The 23,344-nt window shown below is 42.9% G+C and overlaps 1 protein-coding gene and 1 long non-coding RNA gene across 2 annotated transcripts in view; one reads left to right on the top strand and one right to left on the bottom strand.

Annotated features, from left to right (window-relative positions):
• Positions 1-23,344, top strand: part of gfra4a (GDNF family receptor alpha 4a) — a 105,629-nt gene that overhangs the window by 63,300 nt on the left and 18,985 nt on the right. The window contains exons 2-6 of the mRNA XM_008316414.3: positions 11,946-12,227; positions 13,022-13,102; positions 16,116-16,455; positions 19,511-19,620; positions 23,028-23,162. Coding sequence (XP_008314636.1) covers positions 11,946-12,227; positions 13,022-13,102; positions 16,116-16,455; positions 19,511-19,620; positions 23,028-23,162 — 948 coding nt within the window. The remainder of the gene's footprint in view (positions 1-11,945; positions 12,228-13,021; positions 13,103-16,115; positions 16,456-19,510; positions 19,621-23,027; positions 23,163-23,344) is intronic.
• LOC103383327 (uncharacterized) lies at positions 2,115-3,274 on the bottom strand. Its single transcript, XR_522005.2, has 3 exons — positions 3,256-3,274; positions 2,754-2,916; positions 2,115-2,643 (listed from the first exon to the last, which is right to left on the bottom strand). It is a non-coding gene; the product is annotated as an uncharacterized LOC103383327 (long non-coding RNA).

Raw genomic sequence — 23,344 nt, 5'->3', positions numbered from 1 at the left:
CAGCAGCAGCAGCAGCAGCAGCAGCAGCAGTGACGGAGCAGCTCTGGAGTCTTCTGTCAGGCTGTATTGATCCTTGTTCTCCCTCTGAGGAGAACCCCTGGGAACGTGAGGCTCATTAATCAAGCTGCAGCTCAGAGTGACTCAGGCGGTGACATCAGCGACGCAGCAGAACCAGACTTCCTCCAGCGTCTCTTCTTCTGTCCCCTGTGTTGACTCTGCTGCTCCACACCTCATCAACTGTCCTCGCTGTAAAGGGCTGATGTCAGCAGACAGGGACGGATCTCCGCTCTACTGACTTCTTCTCTTGTTTTTTTATTGTGAACAACATTGTGCCTCAAAATGTAAAGTATTGATATAAAATGTTCGCGGCGACAACTGAGCGCTCATTTAAAATGTTGCTGTAAACTGAGTAGGGTTTTCATTAAACTGTTCTTCTTTCACTCCCCTCAGTACATCGCAATTTTAATCCGATCTCGCAAAATTTTTGCTATATCACAAAATATAGCAAGAAATAAACTAAAAGACATTATAGAGTAATTATACAGAGGAAAGTTTTGGCTTTAAAAATGTGGATTCTTGTTTTGAAATTGAGATAAGTGCATTTGCGAACAATGTTTACCTACGACGAGATCGTACACAGCATACTATTGGCTAATACAATGTGTACTCGGTGTACTATTGGCTGATTGAGCAAGCTCTTTTGTTCCTCATGCTGATTGGCTCATGTGTCGTAGCATCTCTCAGCCTCTCCGTCCACTCTCTGTTTCACTTCGCTCCTTTATACAACTGTACTGTGGACATAAGTGGGTGAGAAAGGGTGATACAGTCTGGGGTCTGGGGGAGGGTTGATATATATATATATGGAAGGGTAAATATATGCTGTACGTAAATGATATAATAACTATTTTGCCTCCACATCGCAATTTTTCTCATTTTGCGGTGGGTCTTGGAACGCAACAACCACGATAGAAGATGGATCACTGTAGATTGGTTGGACTCACTGAACTATTGAAGCTCATTGGTCCGTCTCCTCCATGTGATACGACGACTCTGGACACTGTGGGATTATGGGTCTTTACTGTAAACAGGCAAAGGATGAAAAATAGTTCACTGCAGCAGTGAAGTCACGAGATAGAACCTGAAATCACAAATTTACACACACACACACACACGCACACACACCATTTGAAAGGACTAGAGAGGTGAGGCGTCAGTGCAGAGCAGGTTCATGCTGGAGAGAAAGTGTGAGGCAGATTTGTTCTTTTTAGAATCCATATTCAGACGTGATTTCCACAGAAGGACCTGGAGCTTCTGCCTCATATCAATAAGAAACTCTCAGCCCACACACTGGTGTGGGAGGAAGGAGAACAGATGTCTTTTTGTTCTGCTTGTCTTCAGCAGCAACAGCAACAGTCTTCACCATTTTCTTCAGCTCAGCTTTGTGTACAGTCTTCATGTCCATCACATCATGTAAATACGTTCACATATGGGAGGATGTGAGGACGTCTCACCTTTTTCGTTGTTTTCAGTCAAATAAGCCTTTTATTTTTTGAGGCGGAAAAAGTTGAAACAGTCTCCCACATCTGTAGTTTGTCTTTTATTAAAGAACTGAGAGACGATGCTAGGAGACGGCTACATCGTCAGAATGCCCTGGACAAACCGTCAGTTTCTTGACCTTGACGTCCTTCTACTCTGTCATCTGTAAATTCAAACAGACACAGTGGACTGTGTCGGAACTTGGCTCTGCAGCGTTGAGGATTTTGGGGTTTGTTTTCTCTGTTAGAGCACAAGGACCAGGAGGTCAAAATTCATGACATGTCCTCTCAGTTACTTGGACACCTAAACCTCAGGACACCTAATGTTGTCGTCAGTAGTGCTTGGTTAAAGCTAATTATGGCCTGATGTCGTGTACCTTTGTTGAGACCAGGACCTTTACCTTGAAGCACCCTCAAACCGCTGTAGGAACATGGTCCCAGTACTGTATGGATTGGAATTAGAGGTTTTTTTTTATTATTATCTAGCATGTATTGCTAAGCTAATGCTCGTCCTTTTGTCTTGGACTCCTGTCAGCTCTCTGCCAATCATTAGAGACCTGACGAAGTCTGAACTGGGGGGGGGGGGTCGTCTTTGTGAGCAGGAGACTTGGATGGACAGGTTGTCGGCTGAATGTGTGTTTGCGACTGTAAGATAAGACCTTTATTCATTCACTTCAACAGTACCTTCGCAGACCCTGTACAGTCCACGAACCCCCCGTTGAAGCACTTCAGACCAGTGTTAGCAGTGTTAACTTTTTTCACGTTAATCACACTTTTAAAATAAATAAATAATGACTGCACTATTTTGTTTTTGAAAATAACTCATCGGCGTATGTCCACAACACAGTTTTTCAGAAAATAAGCACTCATTCAAAAATCACTGCAATATTCAGTGGAAGGAGAAACAGCATTGATCCCAGGACTGTCTCACAAACACTCTGCAGGATGACTTCCATCCGTCGCAGTGATGAAGGCAAACAATCTCAGCAGCCATCTTTAGTCCACCTTTGTCGTATCATCTTCCTGTCTTAATACAGCTACTGTGTGTGTGTGTGTGTGTGTGTGTGTGTGTGGTGTATTTGTAGGGAGGGCCACGTTTCCCTCAGACCTAAATGTGAAGACAGTAAAACATTTTATTAGCACTGACTCAGAGTCTTTACCAGGACATAAAAACACATGACTGAATAAAAGCTCAGATGGAGGGCGGGGTTGTCGTACGTTGATGGAGTTGGACAACAGTGTTCACTCCTTTCACATCTTCAGAGAAACTGTAAAGATGTCCAGCAGAGGTTAGAAAAAACCGATGGATGTGATTGGACATTCGCTGGTTGAAGTCTGCGGACTCATTTCCGTCCCTGCTGTGAAGTTAACAACCGTGACACTGAGAAACAAACATAAAAATGGGTTGTTTGGTCCAATTATTAACGCTGAAGTGTTTCCATGGGGAATGTGAGCCAAAACTAAATTACATTTTCTGTTTTCATAATAAAATAAATAAGAAAAACCCACTAAACGCTGGAGAGAGAAAATAACTTCATGAGAAAAATAGCCTGACGGTGGCTGCTGCAAATGAACTTCACTTTTCTAATCTGTTGCTCCAGGTGAACTCATCCTCAGGGGTCATGTGTTCAATGAGCTGATGTAGAAACATTGGAAGTGAAGGTGACAATTACTTCTTATCCTCCATCAAAAACACACACACGTACACACAAACACATACCTGCTACTGCCACTCAGCGATCACCATCATCCTCTGAGGACGGCCCAGCTTTATTCTGTTTTGCACATGGTTTAGTCTGTAGACTCTTTGATCTTTGTGATGTTTTGGTCTGTAGACTCTTTGATCTCTGTGATGTTTTGGTCTGTAGAATCTTTGATTTTCGTGATGTTTTGGTCTGTAGACTCTTTGATCTTTGTGATCTTGTAGTCTGTAGACTCTTTGATCTTTGTGATGCGTTTGTCTGTAGACTCTTTGATCTTTGTGATCTTGTAGTCTGTAGACTCTTTGATCTTTGTGATCTTGTAGTCTCTAGACCAAGGCTGTTTATGAAAATAATTCCCAATCACCTTTTTATGGTCAATGTTTAAATCACAGTAATTAAAAATGATTAGCAATTGACTTTGGAAAATGAATTTATTGCACATAATAAAGAGCAAAATAACTGAAATTGTAACACTCGGAAATGGCTCTAACAATCTCTTGAGAACAAATACAATGCATGTTAATAAAATACAAATATATAATATGCATTAAAACAATTATATAATAATATGATATAATAGCTTGCCCACACTCAGACACACACTCAGACACACACTCAGACACACACTCTCCATTGTCCTCGGCTGTATTTTTCTTGTTAAATAAATGGACATTTCAGTGGCGCTGTCTGGAGCCTGTGAGGGAGTGACTAACCTGCAGGAACACTGCTTGTTGTTGCCACTAAAGGGCAGCTCGATGGAGGAGTTTGGAACGTGGCCCTGCTCTTTTCCTAACTATCTCAGCTCCGATAGTCAGAACAAGACACAAACTGTTTCAGCAGCACAAGCGAAGCCTCCAGTGTGGCCTCCAGGGTGAGAGTCGGCAGAGAGGAGAGGCTCAGGACTAAAGACTCTGTCACTGACTGGAACTGGTTTTATTGAAGCTGCGGCGTCAGGTTATTTGACAAACACAAAGTAATTAAAATCAAATGTCCCCTAGGTCATTGGCAGAAAGCGTTTCTCTGTGTATTTACATACAGTAAATGAGTGAACCTCACACACGCCACTGATACGCTACAGTTTAGCGATCCATTGATCATGCTAAAAACATGCTAGATACGAGCTAACTGACAACGCATTGCATTTCTTTAATTATGTTTATTTGTAATTGTGTACTAAAATATGTTGTATTTATGTAAGCTAACATTGTGTTGTTTTTATCTAAATGATCTGTCATGTGATCTAAATTCATTTATTTTCTCTACGGGTTTGGCGATGAGAGAGTAAGTGGTTCACTCTTTGAATAATTAACATAGTTTGTGTAATTACAATGTTTTCTAAAATCAGGGGAGGAGTGGATTAACATGTTGTTAACGTACCACAGACACAGATGAACGAGTCCAGCTCTTTGTTAACTGGTTAAACGTCCTTCAGTCCCTGCGGGCAGCTACACTCTCAGGACCCCATTGGTTTTCTATGGCACCGATTATGTGTCACTCCCACACAACGCGCCACTCGATAAAAAGCCCCGAACTGTCCCTTTAAATTGAAGAGCAATGGCGAATCAGCAGCAAAGCATGAATCTTTATTGGGAACAAGACAACAAAGTGTTGAAGCGTAGCAGGATAATTAGTGGAGGATAATTCATGCTAGGCTGCAGAGCAGTTTCGTGCTGAGTTAATTGTGTTTATCTTGCTGCTATAATTACTTTTAATACTTTGTGGGTGAAATTTAAAAAAAAAAGCCTGCACATGGAATCTAATAGTTATGTGAGTATATTCACACACAGCTGCAGAGCAGAGTCGATCTCTTGACATTTATCACCAGCAGAGGAGCAGAGTCATCGCAGAGAAAAACACCGGGTCAGATTGATGTAGTTCTGTTGATGAGGTCACAGGGTTCTGTGAGCCACAGTCCAGAGCAGGAGTGACCCCAGTCTGCAGGACATTATCACAGTCAAGTGTTTATGAATGAAGAAGCTTCAGATTTGACTCAATGGAGACAGACAGTTTATGTCAGGATTAAAAATGAACATCGGTTTAAAAGAGGCTTTGTAGTTTAAAAATGGCTTTCATTTGCATTTTTATTAAGTAGAAATATTTAACACATGAAGCAACGTTGGTGTAATACCTCTGCAGCCCTGTTGACGACCTCCGGTTGTTTGAATATGTTTTGGTTGCTTTGGTTTTTAAATCATGCCTGAAAAGCTTTTGCATTTTCCTCATTTCCAGTGTATATTTCCACGGTGTTTAGACGGTGTTTGATCCTGGAAGAATCTCATCTGTTTTTGTATAAAGCTATGATTTCAATGACTACGAGTGCGTTTCCAAGGCTGATATTGAGCATACATTCTAATGACTGTAATTTTAACTGTCAACAACAGGAAACATACAGGGCTCCTGATGAGACTGCTGGGTAAATTCATTCAAACCTGGTTATTCTGAGTGTAGTTTTGTCTAAACATGTTGTTCTGTGACTGAAATGTCCAGACTCAAACCAGCAAATCTAAAACCTTTTCCTTTCGTTGTCGACAGCTTTCATTTTTTTTTCACACCAAGTAAAACCTTAACTCTGTGAGACACCCACTGATCTGCACCTTAATTAACATAAAAATGTAAAATCATTTTTAAATCCCACACAGAACATCCAGAAAGTTCTCCAGTATCAGATCTGACAGAGACTTTTTTCCCTCTTGTTTCTGTAACTTTTTCACAGTTTACAAAAAGGCAGAATTAAATTAACATAATTTACAGTGTAAAACAAAGTTGCAGCAGATGGACGCCCACACTCAAGTGCATCCTGATCCAGGTTTTTCCTCAGAGCTGGAATGTGTTTCCTCACCACTGCCTGCCCACAGGCTAAAATGTTCCGTCTTCTTCTGTAGTTTAGCAGAAGTGTTGAGGAAGTGTCTGTGAGAACAGGCCCTGAGAGCACGTCCTTCAGGAATTGGTTTTTACAGCAGTCAGACTAACCTGAGCTGACATGTGTGGACTGATGTTAAAAATTTAAATCTTAAGTAGAGAGTGATGGAGGCTGAGTGCTGCACTGAGCCGACAGGGAAGTCACAGATGGAAGACAGACAACAACAAAAAAACCCAACATGACATTTTATAATGTTTTTTTTTCTCCAGTAGTAACAGAAAAGAGGAGAACATTGACATAATTTCAACTAAAAATCTATTTTAGCTCCTGAGCTAAAATTGATTAGCTGAATTGAACCAAATTTCCTCAATCATGAACTGAAATCATGTGTCAGTCTGCATTAGTTCACAAACATCGTCATTATACAGACAGTCTGTGTCAGTGGCTGAGGTCAGTGCTGAGGTCATCTCCATCTGATCAATTATTTGCGACGATGACTCATTTACAGAAACTCATTACATTTATTATCAAGAGTGACTCAGTCCAAAACATGTGCAGTGCTATGAACAGTAACGGCAGAACAGCTGCAGGTTCAGCACCATGGACAGCACCACAGCTCAGCCAGGGCTGTTGAATGAACACGTGTGGAATAATACATGGAAATCAATACATGACGGTCACTTTGACTTTACACCAGTCTGACCAGGGTGGGATACTCTCCATTGATAATCTCACATTTTTATTTAAATGATTTAGTGATTTCTGATTGGTTCTCAATGTTGTCATACATTAGAAAATACTACTGTATATCTGACAAGTATCTCTAAACAATATCCCCCGATAAATCACTGGACTACCTTTATCACATGAAACTGATCCAAGTTAAAAATAGTTAATTATTGGTTCATTATATATATTTATATGTATATATATATATATGTACATGCAGCACAGAGGTAAAATAAAAATGCAGTGTGTGTGTGTGTGTGTCATGCGGATTTAGTTCCCTATATCAAGCTCTCTTAGCATTACATTCTTTAACCTTTACAAACACCAGCATAAGGAAGGAAGGAAGCAGCGGCTGAAATAAAAATACAAGGATAAATTCCAAACCTGTGAGACAGAAAACAAGAGAATTTTCACAAACATCAGGCAGCGTCAGAGGCAGCAGTTGTTCCAGTCTGAAGCTCTGAGATGCAGAGGCTTAGGGAAGGAAAACAACACCAGCAGAGTGTGATTTTCTTCCTCTGCTCACAGATTTACTGTGAATATATTTGTATTTTTTATGCTGCTGAAGAAAATCCTCCCATGAGTCAGAGCCTGGAACAGGGCGAGTTTGTACCAGTGATTTCTCCAAAATCTCTGTCCTCTGGTCAAAGCTGATCAGCAAAGAAAGTCTGGAGCAACAGCAGGCTGCAGAGGTCAGAGGTCAGGGGTCACCATCATCATGAAAGTCTGTCAGCGATAGAACAGGACTACGGAAACATTCTATAAAACTGTTGGAGCTAATGTTAGCTCTGGTGTGTGTACATTTAGGTTGTGACTTTCAGACCTGAAACTCCAACATGGCTACATTAGAGGGCGTCAGCTGATGCTCCGTGTTTACACATGGTTCAGGGGTGTAAAGGTCAGAGTGACAACACAAACACAAACAGTCAGGTTGTTCTCCAACACCAGAGCTGACATCTGTGTTCTTCTGTCAGTGTCACTGTGGAGCAGGAAAACATCCCAGCGTTGTTACTCACACACTCATGACGTTCAGCCTGTCTCTCTGTGTCTCCACCACTGTCATTAAAGGCTGTTTCTGAGAAACAACAGATGTGTAAAAACAAACGTTCTGCTCTGCGCTGCTCGAACAGCACTGAAGCACAAACCACAGCCTGTCCTGCTGATGGCTTCTGAGCTTTGATCACTGTCATCATGTAGGACTGTGGGCCTGGAACCATAGGCTGCAGATGGCAGAGTGGACTTCAGAATAAGGAGCAGTTCTGAGACTTACCAAAGAGCAGTTTATCAGGAGCAGCTGCTCTGAGGCCGGGGTGGACTGAGGTCAAACACTGAGAAATCTGTCCACAAAAATCTAATTTTTTGGCTAGATCCAAAGCCAACATTCCATATCTGTAGACGGTGACAGAACTGAGTCTTTGTCTCGCAACAGACAAACATTAAGTTCTGGTCTGTGTTCGGAACATTTTGTCTCAGGACTGTCCCAGTGAACCAGTGCTAATCCTCTCACGTCACAGCCAACTCTCTGAGTCTTCTCCTTCTCTTCTATTCATGATGGCATGAAACCCTCAGATGCATTGGCATTGAAGAGGAAATCACCAACCATTTCATTACGCGGCACCATTTCTCTGCGGGGCCTGGGTTTCACACAAATGTGCAGTGAGAGGGAAATGTTCTGGTAGCGGCTCGTTCGGCTTTACACCGGGAAAAAGTGGAGTTGACATAAAAATTGCAGCATGCCTGTGTTAGAAAAGGTCAGCATTCATATTTATTTTCCCTGTGAGAGTGAAGGAGTCGTCAGCATAAATTACTGATCCATCAAAAGTAAAGTGCAATGAACAGCAGAGTTTTGCTGACTCCTGTCTGCAATGGGGAATATATCCCCGTATTTTTAAAATGGGAAAAAGTGGTGGACAAGAAAACAGACAGGAAGTTGAGAAGCAAGACTGAAAAGGAAGGAGATGAATAGGAAACAGAAGATGGTAGAACATCACGTAAGTGTCTGGGTATTATATAATGCACAATTTTATAACTCATTCTTAAAAGTCGACCTTCAGTGTAGGAGATAATACTAAGGAGCATTGGTAATGTAAATAAAAAGATAAATAAATGAAAATAAAAAATATGAATACTCCTTTAAAAGTCCAACAACTTTGTCAAACTGTGAGAAAAGGTTTAAAACCAACATTTGGTATCAAAGCCTCACAGATGAATAAAATCAGACTGCTGTTGAGCAGGACCATGATACTGACTCACTGCACCATTGATTAGACACTGAGGAGAGTGAGGGAGGAAATTAGCATCTGCAACGCCACGACAACAGTCTCCTGGTTCTCCTCCAAATTTCATCATGTTTTGCTGAATCGATGATTCACAGGCAAAGCAGCCGTGGCAGCAAATTTGTGAAACAATTATCGTCCAGAGAGAGAAGACAGAGCCGTGGGTTTCTGCTTTTGTCTGTGTGTGTGTGTGTGTAAAAGAGCAGAGTACGGTGTTGTTTCATGTTCTGTTGTTAGTTACACACACACACAACGAGGGAGAGGCCCGCACACACTCGTCAAAGGTGAATAGTTCTGGAACCAGAGTGGGCTCACACACTGACCTCAGGCTGGAGGTCTGTGGACAAAGATGGATTTTAGTAAAAGAACAAAAACTGAACTGAAAGAATAAATGTGTGAAACATCAGCTTCACACAAACGTCTCACATTCCTCAGTCCAGCCTGGAAGGAAAGGTTAAAAAAATAAATATATGAGATGCCATTTTATACTTTAAACATATATTATAAAATATAAGAAAACACCATTTAATTTGAAACCTGTGTTTCCTTCATAAATGTCACTGGAGGCCCTGTGTGTGTTTGTTCTTCTTCATGTAGTATCTTCTGTACTAACTGTGAAAAGAGTTTTTATTCTTTTATTGTGGTCGTCATTGTAAATATATTGTCATTCAGATTCTGCTTATTTTTACACATTTACAAATGAGGTTTTTTTTTTCTTATGCAGTATCTCAGCTGTTGTTCGTGTCGTTTTCATTGTTAACACTGTTGCGGTTGTTGTGGTTGTTGTTGTCATTGTTGTTGTTGTAGTCGTAATAACTCATTATTCTGGATGTTGTTATTCTGACAAAAAAAATCTGATGATTTTTATATATTTATAAAACACTTCCTAATCCTCTTATGTGTCACATTTGATGTTGTTGCCAACGTTGTTGTTGTTGTTGTTCATCTAAAATGTCATTTGTAAACAGTTTTTATTCCATATTTTCTTGCAGTGACTGTAATCGTTTATATTCTTACAGCTGATGATTTTTTTTTATATAAACTTATTAAACGGTTCTTCCATGTGTCCAAATGTTTTCTGGGCTGATAAAATTCAATCGTCTGAGGAATCTGAAGATTTTCTCACACTTCATCTGAAGTCGTTCACTCTCTCTTCATCCTTGTCTATTGTTTAACAACGATGACTGAAGCTGAAATCAGAGGCATGAGAAGTTCATTTTCTTCTGTATCAACATCAGAAAATCATCAGAAAAGCACTCCTCCTCCTCCTCCTCCTCCTCCTCCTTCTCCTCCTTCTCTTGCGCAGCTCCTCTTTCACTGAAATGACATGGTTAATCTGCTCCTTGAAGCATGTCAGTTATGTCCACGGCTGATTCAGTGAAGAAGTCTGGAGTCTGGGAAACAGACTGGTGGAGAAAATCAGAGAAAACAAAAACAAACAAACAAACATTTTTACCTGTCCCTCTGTGGAGGAAAGTGATTTCTCCTCTCTGCTCCTCGGAGTCTGTTTTTGAGGAGTCCACGCTGATTTATCTGCATCTAAATCTGCTTTATTTTCTCCATCACTTCTGAAGCCTCTGCTGGTGTTTTATCTCCTCAGCCTGGAGGCTGCAGCAGAAGCTGTGTTTGAACTTCGTCCTCTGCTCCACCTCCTGCGTCAGAACACACACACACAAACACACTGGAGGTTGAAGATCTTTGAAAATGTTTGTAAATTTGTAGAAGACTTGAGTATTTAAAAAAATGATTAAAAAGAAAGAGAAACGTTCTGCTCCTCCTCACACACTGGGCCATTTAGACCATTGCTTCCAAAAGACTGGGTCGCAACCCTTAGGTGGGTCACAAGAGTTTCTCAGGGGTTTAAGAATAATGTCTATTGACTTGGCTGGTGAAGGTTTGTGACTTTTTTGTTAGAACAGCACTCCCCAACACACAAATGCCAGAAAAAAAAAGAAACCCTCAAAGTCATGGGGGTCACAGTTGGTGTGGAGACTCTGACAGTTTTGATTATGTGATGATCAGATTAAAACTGGATTATCAGCACAGATGATGATCTGAGATGTTGGCACCAGGCCAAAACATCAGGCCCGACGTCCTGCAGCGTGTAGACACACGCAGATAAGAGTTGATGACCTGGAAATGTGCAGTAAGAATTAAAGTTTTAAAATATTATCATATATGGCCATGCCATATTTTGATCACTTCTGTGAGAAATCTGATCTTCACTGTGGTCAAACGCTGGCTTTCACAGCTTTGACCTAATCTGACTCTTCATCCTGGTGAAGGTTGTTACTGTGGACTGGCTTCACATTTCATGGTTCACTCCTCGTCCTCCATTTTTTCTTTCTTTCTTGCTTCCTTTCTCGTCCTCTCTCTCCTCCCTCATGTCCTCCCTTTGGTTTTCCTCTCTGTCGTCTTCTCTCCCTCCGCCCCTCCTCCCTCCTCTTACCCGTCCTCCTCCTCCTTCCTCTGTGTCAAAACACAACTACATTATGTGACGTGTGAATGAATTCCTGAATAATGAGCCTGGCTGCTGGAGTTAATGAAGGGAAAAGTGAAAAGGCAGCAGGGAGACGCATCACTGACTGAGTCTGATTCTTCCTGACAGGAGACGTAAAATAATCTAATAAAGTTCATATTAAACTTCATCACGGTTACATCATTAAAATAATCCAAGCTGATCCAGCACACAGACGATCATCAGCCCTGACGTTTGTTCAGTTGTTTGTTTGGATTGAAACAGACATGTTTGACCAGCAGGTGTCAGCACCTCTGACCCTGACTTCTGATGATTGTTTATTGATCCGACCCCTGTTTGTCTCCTGTCTGCCTGAACCTTCAGGAGTTCCTCCTCTGGCTCAGTCCATGGCCGGCAGAGACTGCCTGCGTGCGGGAGACTCCTGCTCCAGCGACGACACCTGCAGTCCTCGTCTGCGGACCCTGCGGCAGTGCGTGGCCGGAGACGGCAGTATGAAGCTGGGGCCCGGGGCCAGGAACCACTGTGAGAACGCCATGACGGCCCTGCTGTCCACGCCACTGCACGGCTGTCAGTGCAAACGAGGCATGAAGAAGGAGAAGAACTGTCTGAGCATCTACTGGAGCCTCCACCAGTCTGTGCTGCACGGTGAGAGCCGAGAATGTTAATGAAACCTCTGCCTCCACGCGGATCGGGGGAATAACAGAGGGTGCACGGAGTCAAAAATAGGCCAATCACAGGCTCACGTTTCATTTCTTAATCCTTTTAATCTTTTAATGTTTAATTTCACAGAAAAATAATCAACAGGATGCAGCAATATTTGAACAACATGTTAATGCAAAACAATCTGGAAAAAAGAAATTCTGTTTACACAGAGGATTAAGAACAAATTGAGGTCAAAATAAGAAAAGGAAAACTGTGAACTAGACCTTTAAATTTCCTGCTTCATGATGCTCCATGTAAACACGCAGACATATATGGCTAATTCATATTTCTTAATTGTTTAAAATTGTTTCAGGGGGGCAGTGGTGGCTTAGTGGTTAAGAAAGCAGACTTGGGTCCAGAAGGTTTCAGGTTTGAGTCCACCAGCTGCTCTGAGCAAGGCACCGTCTCCACTCACTGCTCCTGGTTCTTAAAGCTGCCACTGTTCACTGTGGTGATGGGTTAAAAACAGAGGTCACAGTTGGTTGTGTGCAGTGGTGAACTGTGTCACAGTGACAGGAGTTCACTTTCAACTTTCCACACTTCTATTTCTATAAAATACATTTTATGGATATTAATATGAAATTTTGTTTTAAAAATAGTTCATACCCAGAGCTGGCAGCAGGATGGACTTTGTTCAACTGAATATTTGTCTAAATTAGGCTGAAAATTCAAACCTAATAAAAATAAAAAAATGAGAGTTTTATGTTTTGTCCATCGTGTCTCTGTTATGTCTTCAGGTCTGAGTCTGGTGGAGAGTTTTCCCTACGAACCGGAGGAGAGAGGCTTCGACTACGTCCGTCTGGCCTCCATTGCTGCAGGTGATTCAAAAAAGAAAATGTTGTTTTCCTCAGACTTATTCAGATTCAGACACAAGAACCTGTTTGCTGTCATTTTGTGTGAGTGTGTGTGTGCAGGTGGATACACTCGGTGTTTGATGACTAACACACTTCCTCTCTCTGCGTGTGTCTTGGCTCTCTGGCTGTGGGGGGGCCTCAGGGCTGCTCTGTGCTGCTGTTCACCCCGGGCTCCACTTAATTAGCTGTTTATTTTAATGCAGCTGCAGGCTGTAAAAGGATGGAGTGTGGAGAAAAAGTCAGGAGCAGCGAGGAGTTTGTTCAACTCCTCAAAGATCCGCTCTGACACACAAAGGAGCTTTTTATGTTAAAAAAAGGACAAAAGTCAAGTGTTTTGTTTTCTTGTTCCTGAGAGGCTTTAAAGGAGATAATGACTTCAATGATGTGTGTGCAGTGAAGAGGGCAGCCAGGCATTTCTTACTGTATGATAATAACCGCCTCACACGTTCAAGCCTTTATGGAGCACATAATTAAACATGTGCTAAAGCTGGACAAAAATGTTTTCATCAAAACAAAATTTGGTTTTAAATCGCATCAACAAACTGAGGTTCAAGGTCTGAGTTTTAATTTTTCTCCCTGAAAAAGTCCAGAGGAAAAAAAATCAGTGATTTTAGCTCACAGGGACAAGGACAGTCGATAAAACCCTGCTGCCACCATCGCCGAGTTTAATTGTGTAATTTTGTGACATCGCTGCTTCAATTTTTTTTTTCTGACTTACCCCATGTGGTAACTAATTTCTCCTGCCCCATGGGGGCAGTAAAGTGCAGCTATCAGTCCTGTTTGAATGACTGGCTTAATGTCTGTTTTTTTGACTGGTTTTGTGTATCAGATACGTAGCATGAAAAGACGCTGTGTCTTATACTTTTCCTCATGAACTAATTGGCCAGCAGAGGGCTCTGTCAAAGTGTCCAGCCATCTTTCTAGCCATATATACATACAGTACATCCAAATATAAATAATCTATATATCCATGCACCAACTTTTTCATCTATTTATCAACCCATCATCCATCCACCCATCCATCCATCCATCCGTCTATCCATCCATCCTTCCATCCATCCGAAAAAGAGAAGCGTCGGCTGAACGTGGACCAGCGGCACCACAGCTCACACAGGTGCAGCACAGCCAGCTCTGCGTTAACAAATGTGTGCGTGATCACGGGACGCCACCGCTCCAAGTGACCGCTTAAAGTCAAAGTCACTTTCAGTAGTTGGAGCAGATTGTCTTCTTAGCTAAAGGTCAGAGGTTTAATTCCACTTGCAGGCGAGTCTCAAAGTACTGGATACTTAAACCCAAGTGGCTTCTGACAGTAAGACCGCAGGTTTCTGCCAACATTTAGATGTAAAACAGCTCAAAGTTGAGAGCAGGAGTGGAAATGTTGGACAGAACCTCTGGACCGCTCTGATCCTGGAGACGTCTTCTCCTCTCTGACCTCATTCATGAGCTGCTCATTGAAGTGACAGCTCTCATCTCAGGCTGCTGTGAGTTATGACACGTCCAGACTCTGACTCTTCAGCTGCTGCAGCCACCGCCTCATAAATCTCTCTGCAGCTTCTCCACCACAGGTCAGAGGTCACGCTCATGTCATTCATCTGCACCGCTCCACGGCCAAAACAACAGAGATGTGATTAATGGCTGTTTTCAACCATTTTTCTCTTAAACAGGGTAATGAGCTTTTTCTGTTCTCAGCCCTTTAAAACCACACACCTTGACCACTGTACTCTGAAGAATATTCAACACAGACCCTTAACCTGTGACCCTGAATCAGATGGTTCTGATCAGGAGTCTTCACACATCCATCCATCCATTGAGACCTCTTCAATAAATCACTCTTCCAAATAATCATTCTCATAATCAGTTCATTTTCTTTTTGGTTTAATTTTCTTAACCTCAAATCAAACATCCGACTCCTTCTCCTCCTTTTAGTTTTGCCCCAGCTTCTCCCCCTTTTCTTTCCACTCCCCAGCTATCCTTCCTCCTCTTGCTCCTGCATCTCATCCTGCTGCCTGTCTTGTTCCTTCTCCTCTTGCTGCTCCTCCTTATCCTCCTGCTTCTCCGCAGGCCCCCCCACTCCTCCTGTGCCTCCTCTGTGTCTCTCATTAGTTCGCAGAGTGACTGTTGAGTGGAGTCTCTGTGTGAGAGGAGCTTTCTAGAAGATGTTCTATCAAATATTAATAATGACCTTAGAGAGAGAACTAACAAGGCTTCAAGAAGGGGAGGGGACTCCCCCATTTAACTGCTGTGAAGGAGCAGGAGGAGGAGGAGGTGATTGAGCTGTAGGACTGGTTAACAATCTCCATCAACAGTCTCTGCACTGGCTGGAAACTGAATGTTCTCACAAAAACAGGAGTGTTTTGTTTTTTTAAACTCATCATTTATTCAGAGGACCGAAAAAGGGAGGAGGAGGAGGAGGGAGGAGGTGATGGGGAGGGTTTTTCAATTCCAAGCACATTTTTAGCTCAGAGCATTTTTGCTGTGGTCCATGAAGCCCCTGCTCCACATTTATGCCTTCACGCTCCTCTTACTCCTCTTCAGCCTAAGCCTGAGCCTCATCTGCTCCTGCGCCTGCTCCTCAGCACAGTCACAGGAGGAGAGTGAGTGCAGCAGGAGTCTGATGTAAAATTCATCAGTTCACATAGAGGATTCTGTAGAGGAGGATAAACAAACACAGCCGTCTGCTCCTGAATGTAGTTCTCTTTTAATTCTGTTTTTTTTTTTTTTTCAGTTCCTCACTGACTGAATGTTTTCACAGAATTTGAATCAAACCCGGTTCAATGACAAGGTCTCAGTCATTTCAGACAGTTCCACTGACTGACAGTCTCACCCTGACAGGTTTTAGTTTCTGTTTTTAAAAAACACCTAGGGGCCAGGGGGCCAGACCCAGAGTCCAGTGGAGTCCCACTTCACTCAGCTCCTGCAGTGGTTGGTTATCGCTAACCCCACACGCCAATGAAATGTTTTCCTCTCTGTATCTCAGAGTCCGAGGTGACGACGGTGAACCGCTGCCTGGACGCTGCTAAAGCCTGCAACATTGACGAGACCTGTCAGAAGCTCCGCACCGAGTACGTGTCGGCCTGCATCCAGCCCTCAGCTCGCTCCGGACCCTGTAACAGACCCAGGTGTAACAAAGCTCTGAGGAAGTTCTTCGATCGGGTTCCTCCCGACTACACCCACGAGCTGCTCTTCTGTCCCTGCTCTGACACGGCCTGTGCTGAGAGACGCAGACAAACCATCGTACCGTCCTGTTCTTACGACGACAAGGACAAACCCAACTGTCTGGCCCAGCTTAGGATCTGTAAAGCTGACTACGTCTGCAGGTACCAGCCAGGAGTCGCTTTTATTCTGGAATTTGAAAACAAAAAACAAAACAAAAAAAACAGATTTCTCAAAATGCTAGGTAAAAAAAGCTAAGCTAAACCAGCTAAAATATTTTTAAAATATCAAAAGAAAACTGCAACTTTGTGCCAAATGCCAAAAAAAGAAAGGTTAGCCAAGGCTGTGATTATGCTAGCAGCTAGCTTGACTTCTTCACTATAAAGTAAAACTGGACATGTCGTAAGTGTTTAAAATTATTATGTTTAGATATAAAAAGCAAATGTTAGCCCCATTAAGCAATCTATAGCGCACGCTAAGCCCTGAATGTGTTAGAAAGAGTGAAAAAAACTAACAAATGAGTTAGCTTGAAACATTTAACTTTAGCCTAGCCTAACCTAGTTTTATCATCAAATTCAAGACCTGAGAGTAACAAAGCAAAAATATTGAAAAAAATGTCTGTAAAAATAGGCAAGAAATTAGTCTCTAAACAGCAACATAGCTGAAAGCGCTAACAGGCTAAGTTAAAGTTACACAGGTTTGAGAAAAAGATCATCTGAAAGCAACAGATCAATACCATACACACCTTATATAAAAGAAATACCAAGTAAAGCTAAAAACAATTACCATATTGTTATTAAAAATATTTTGAATTGAAATGTATTTAACCGTCTTTCTTTCAATTTGGCCAAACCAACATACAGTCATAAGAAATGCTGGAAAATAATGGGGAAATAAAGGTAACAGTTCAGGATAGAACAGTTTTGACAGTTTTGACTGCAGTCAAATTAGAATTGATTCTGATTAAAGAGGACGGAATCTAATACAGAGGGAAAGGCTGTAAAAAATTAACGACTTCATTTTCCATTTACATCGTCTGATTAATTCATACTTAGAGAGCCAACATGTGGGAAATAAGAGTGGTGTAGAACTAATGTGAGTGTGTGTTTTTACATGTTTCTATTCTTCTCTGGCCATGAATAAATGAATGTGAAGGTTTTACTGCTTCCAGCAGCTTCTGCTGCACCAAGATAAGTCCACCACACATCTGGACCGGAACACACTGTACACTGTCACACTGCTGTGTGTGTGTTTTAGTAGGTGTGTGTGTGGTTGTTTGTGTTTGGTTCTGTGTTTTGGTGTAGCTGCGTGTGTCTTTTGATGTGTGTGTGTCTGTGTGAATAGCTGTCTTACCGTGTTTGTGTGTGTGTGTGGTCTGTGTGTGTGTGTGTGTGACAGATGAGAACAGATTATTCTTGTCAGACAGTGGATTATTCTGCTCTCCGTCCCTCAGGACGGCAGCAGTTTCCTTCTTCTCCTGGAGGATCACTCTTCCTGCTCGGAGTTCAGATGTAATTAATCAGCTGTGTTGAATGAATTTGGTTTGATCCTCGTTATCTGGCTTTAATTAGTCCAATTACAGCCTGCATCGCTTTTCACTGGAAGCAGCCAGGCTGAAAAGAAATAAAGCAGCGTCCGCTGAGTGAAAGAGTCAATTAATACAACAGACTGTGGAATCACACCTGCTGCTGCTGCTGAGGCTGTTGCTGCTGCTGGGGCTGTTGCTGCTGCTGGGGCTGTTGCTGCTGCTGGGGCTGCTGCTGCTGCCGCTGCTGCTGCTGCTTCTGCTGCTGCTGGGGCTGTTGCTGCTGCTGCGGCTGCTGAGGCTGCTGCTGCTGAGGCGGCTGCTGCTGCTGAGGCTGCTGAGGCTGCTGAGGCTGCTGCTGCTGGGGCTGTTGCTGCTGCTGCTGCGGAGGCTGCTGAGGCTGCTGCTGCTGCTGAACTCAGATCAAAACACAGAAAACAAAGGATCAGAACCACAGAGGAAGACACTGATAATGTGTGTGAGATTGTTCCTGATTCATTCATCAGTGAGTGTATTTCACTAACACAGGACACACAGCTCTGCCAGCTCCAAGCCTTCTGTAACAGGCCCAGTCATAAACAGATGGAGAGGGAGCAGTTCAGCTGCGCTGTTGATGAAATGAGGCTGAAGCTCACATTCATCCTGTCTCCTCCGTCTCCGTAACGGCCTTTAATCGCCGTCCTCTTCAAATGTCATCAGAGACAAAGACCTTCATCCGTCACTTCCATCATTCGGAGCAAGTTCTGCGTCCCCTCGGGGATGGATAGATGGAGCGTCTCAAGGCTCCTCGGCTGCAGATCTTTCAGCTGACACTAACTCTGAACATAAGTTTCCCTCACATCATTACAGTGATGAGACAGACGTGGGCGGAGCCGCAGACGAGTCAGTCCATCTGAGGTCACGGTGTCAGCTGATGGCAGTGTTAGCCTTGTGCGTCTGTGGTGATGGTAATGATGACGATGATAAAGTTGAATGTTCAGGCTCTGAAGTGCTGCCAGTTTTCAGAGCCACATCCTGTCCTTACAAGGAAACGCAGTGAACATGAAAAGTCAGGTTCAAAACAACATGAGGAAAAGTTTAAATATTAAATACAAACCTTATAACTGTCTTAATAGATCATGTCCCACATGAAACCATCCTGCAGTGAAACGATTCTGCCACCAGGAGGTTTATTCTGTATTCATTAGTCCTCAGATTAACTCTGTTTTAAATCAGACAGAAGGAGAAACTCGGTTTTTTCAATTAAGACAAAAACGTTCTGACACTGAAGGTTTATTGTATTGATCCTGAGAACAACCTGGATTTCTCACTAGTGGTCTAGTGGGAAATGCTAGTCAGAATCCCATGACCAGTAGGTCCATGGTGTATTAAGGAAATCAGCGATTTTAGCTCACAGAGTTACCACAGTATTTGAGCCACTGCTGTGATCGTCCCTGTGAAGTTGCACCAGTGCTTTTCATTCACAGATGGTTATACACAAAGACACACGTATGTTATGGGCTGTGTGTGGATCTAGTGCTGCGACAATAAAGACCCTTGTTCCTTAAATGATCTGCAGACTTTCTGTCTGCTGCAGATGAGTGTCCGTGCTGTCAGACTCACATCCTGCGGTTTGTGGTTTATCCTTCAGTGACAGGACAACTCCAGCAGTCAGTGTGGTGGTAAATGATGGATGGCTGTTGTTGCTCCCACAGGTCCCGTTGGGCACAGTTCCAGTACGACTGTCAACCCTCGGAGCAGAGCGCCAGCGGCTGCAAACAGGAGAACTACGGAGCGTGTCTGCTGGCCTACACCGGCCTGATCGGTAAGAACACACTCAGTCTCCAACTCACACAGCGTCCCTGATGGATTAGGAAGGAAAAATTGTGTGTGGAAGCCGGAGAGGAGCAGAGGGAGCAGGAGTCAGAGGGATGAATGAAGGATTGTGATGAGAGGCTGCAGGCCGATGATCGATGCAGCGCTGATTAATGTGGCTGCTGCCACCCCAACAAGTCAGCGCCATTATAAGGAGCGCAATTACAAATATTGACCGCTGTTTTGGGAGTATTATCCCTGACATGATGATGAGTGGGGGTGGGAGGGGGTGGAGGCTCAGGGCACAGCTCATTGTAGTGCAGATAAAAAAAACTGAACAAAAGATGTGACAACACAACAGAGGTTGTCGACATGTGATTGTGCTCCAGAAGGAGGAGGAATAACAGCGATAAAGAAATAACTTTTTAAACAAAAATATTTGTCTTCTGACTCAATAGAACTTTATCACATTTCCTGCTCGACATGCAGGGGGAGAGAAACAGGGTCAGATGTCAGCTGGAGCTTCAGGCAAAGTGTTTCAAATTAGTCTTTTCTCCAGACTAAATTAGTAGATCCTCTTGACTCCTGCTCTATTACTGCTGCTGTAGAATTTAATATTACCTTCATCAAGGCCTGGTAGTAAAATGGACACGTACATAATACATCAGGGGTGTCAAAGTCATTTTCACCGGGGGGCTACATCAGCAATACATTTGCCCCTGAAGGGCCGGTTTTTAAATGGACTGTATAGATGTGACTACTCCATAACGTATTAATACATGTTTCTGAAATTGATTATTATTTATTCACGTATACAAATATTGTTCATTACTGTGTAATAAAAAAAAGCCTTTTCATTTATCAGGTTAAGAAATCCTGCTGGATGGGGTTTATTAAATACTTTCTAAGCTCTCACAGGCCTTACAAAATGACTTGGCGGGCCACATTTGGACCCCAAGCCTTGACACATGTAATACATAACAATAATATGTATTTTCTGGGGGGCAGAGTGGGGGTCGTGGTGGTTCCAGTTCTTTCAGAAACTTTCTCCTGTAGTGAATTGGCTACAGGCTGCCGTGGCTTATGTAACCTCCATGTCTGGTAACATGAGAGAAACCCAGTCAAAGTCTAAGATCTCTTCAGAACCTTCCTCAGAACTCCACAGTGATGAAGAGAAATGATAAGCGGTTGGAAATGAAGCTGTTGGACTAGTTTCCAGGATTCACCGTGTGAACTGAGGGTTAAACAGTTTAAGGCTGTGCAGCAGTTATTTCAAAGGACGGAGGTTGAAGTGAAAGGCTGAGCTGTTTGAGGCTGGAGCCTGAAAATCGATGCAGGTAAATGAGAACTTTTTTCACCACATCTTTTTAAAGTGCTGCAATTTTACTTCCACCTCCTCTGGAAATACAGCGTATTATCCTACGGAGAAAATGACTTCAGGTCCTCCTCTGCTGCAGAGACTGCAGAGGCTGCAGAGGGTGGAGGCAAACACAGCAGCGGCTCGGACTCACACGCACAAACTTCACCCATGCTCTGTGGAAATTTACACTTGATCAAAGTCAAACCTTCTTCCTGCTGGGGGAGGAGCACACCTGGACTCTACAGCTGTCCTGTCAGCGCGATACTGTCCTGGAACACAACGCTCTGAATGTTGTAGAGTTCAGTAAACAGCCTGACCTGATGAACATGACAGTCATGATTCATTTATTCCAGTCGTTAATTTATTCATTCATTCATTCATTTATTTATCCTTTTCCATGTAATCTTTTTCAGGGTCATGGAGGTGAAGGGTGAGTGGGAGGGTGGGTTTTAGAACAGAGTTACCCTCCCCAATCCATCACAGGGTCAGATACAAAGACAAACAACAATTCACACTCACATTCACACCTACAGTCAATTAAGAGTGAACGATGCACAAAACCCTGAACTAATACCCATGTGTGGCCTTTGTGTGTGTTTTATTTTTATTTAAACAAATCCTCAAAGAGGATTTTATTTCAGAAAACGTTGCTTCTTTGTTTTTTCTCTTTCTTTGAAAGATCAAACTGTCAAGTACAGGCAGCGCGGCCTTGTGGGTAATTTAGAGCCATTAACTTCTGCTCTGCAGGTGTCTGTTTTAAGCATCGTTTTTCTCACTACTTCATCTGCTCTCTCTCATGAACAGGTGACTTTTCATGGAGTTTTCTTTTCTCTAAGTTTTTACCAGAGACTGATTTCAATCTGAAGAGCAGCTCCAGACTTTCTTCTCTGCGTCGCCTACTTGTGGCTCCTGTGGACGCCAATACAGGACCCACACATTTTGGTGCATTGTGTTTAAGGCAGTGGTTCTCAGTTATTTTCTCTCATGCCCCCTCTTGAGGACAGAAATGTTTTCACGTCCCTCCAACGCACACCACCGTGACTTGAAATACTATTGAGAACCTGATAACATGTATATTTTTATCTGTACAAACCACTGTATGCGTTGCTGCCACCTAGTGACTGGAGGCTTGTTATCATTCAAGCATTACACTTATGTCCAGCGTGCCATATTCCATTGGAAGGGTACTGGGTTAACCCCAGCATCTCACCACGCCCTACCAGGGGGCCCGCCCCACTGTTTGAGAGGTACTGGGTTAAGGCAAGGAAAGGGTGGTGATGGTGGTGGAGGGTCCGTTCTCCTTCTTAGTGGTGTTGACGCCTTTTCTCTGTAACACAACAGCTTGATTTTCGGGGTGGACCTGGTGTGGAGAACATCAGTGAATGACTTCTTCATAGCTGAGGACAGTAGTGTTCATACAGCCCTCACGTGTCCTGTGATGGGGATCAAGATCACTGGGTGCTGCATCCACAACGACCAACGTCTCATTTTCTGCTGCTGTCTTGCTGCCCCTTCCCAGTCATTGTGATTTTGTCACCAGCCACCACCACTTCTTATTGGCCTGGAGTTTCCTCCATTGACTTAGCACTCTGGGTAACTCCATCAGGACCTTAGGTTGGCATCACTCTTGAGTCACGAAACAGAGATCAGCTCTGATTACGCTCAAACATATAACTGCTCGAATATCGCAGTATAAAAGAGTCTTGGAAGTTGAATCAGATCTTTTTTATTTTATTTTTATTTCACAGTAAAACTTTTTGTCAGACAAACTCACGTCATTACTCCTTGATTCCATTGTTGCTCACGAACATCCTCCTGTCCATTTATTTTGGAACCAGCTGATGCACATTAATGAGGTGGTGAATAAACAAGAACTGTGGTTAAAAATGAGCCAGACGCTGATTCTGAGGCAGCCTACGTGTTTACACCAAACCCAACGCGAGTAAACAAATAAATAATAGTAGAAAAAAAAAATGTGAATAAAAGGTGGAGTGGGTGTCTGCTGCTGATAAGCTGCTGCTGCTGCTGCTGTTCCTCATTCTTCTCTCCCTCCACAGGAAGTACAATAACACCCAACTATCTGGACAACTCCACCTCCAACACTGGACCCTGGTGCTCGTGCGCTGCCAGTGGAAACCACCGGGAGCAGTGCAGCGACTTTCTCTCCTTCTTTCAGGACAACTTCTGCCTAAGTAAGTCTAAAATACCAAGAGAAGAATCCTTTGAACACAATGATCATAATCTGCAATCACTGAGAAGATCATTGTTGGTCATTAGACTAAACAGGAAATTCCATTTATTTTATTCATTTGACATGTTATCTGCATAGACTTGGATCAATCCAGAAATGATCATATATATATATATATATATA

The sequence above is a fragment of the Cynoglossus semilaevis genome, chromosome 1, assembly GCF_000523025.1.
Source record: "Cynoglossus semilaevis isolate Cse_v1.0 chromosome 1, Cse_v1.0, whole genome shotgun sequence".
NCBI lineage: Eukaryota > Metazoa > Chordata > Actinopteri > Pleuronectiformes > Cynoglossidae > Cynoglossus > Cynoglossus semilaevis.
The sequence above is the reverse complement of the archived record's forward strand: the minus strand, read 5'-3'. Positions and strand labels throughout refer to the sequence as shown.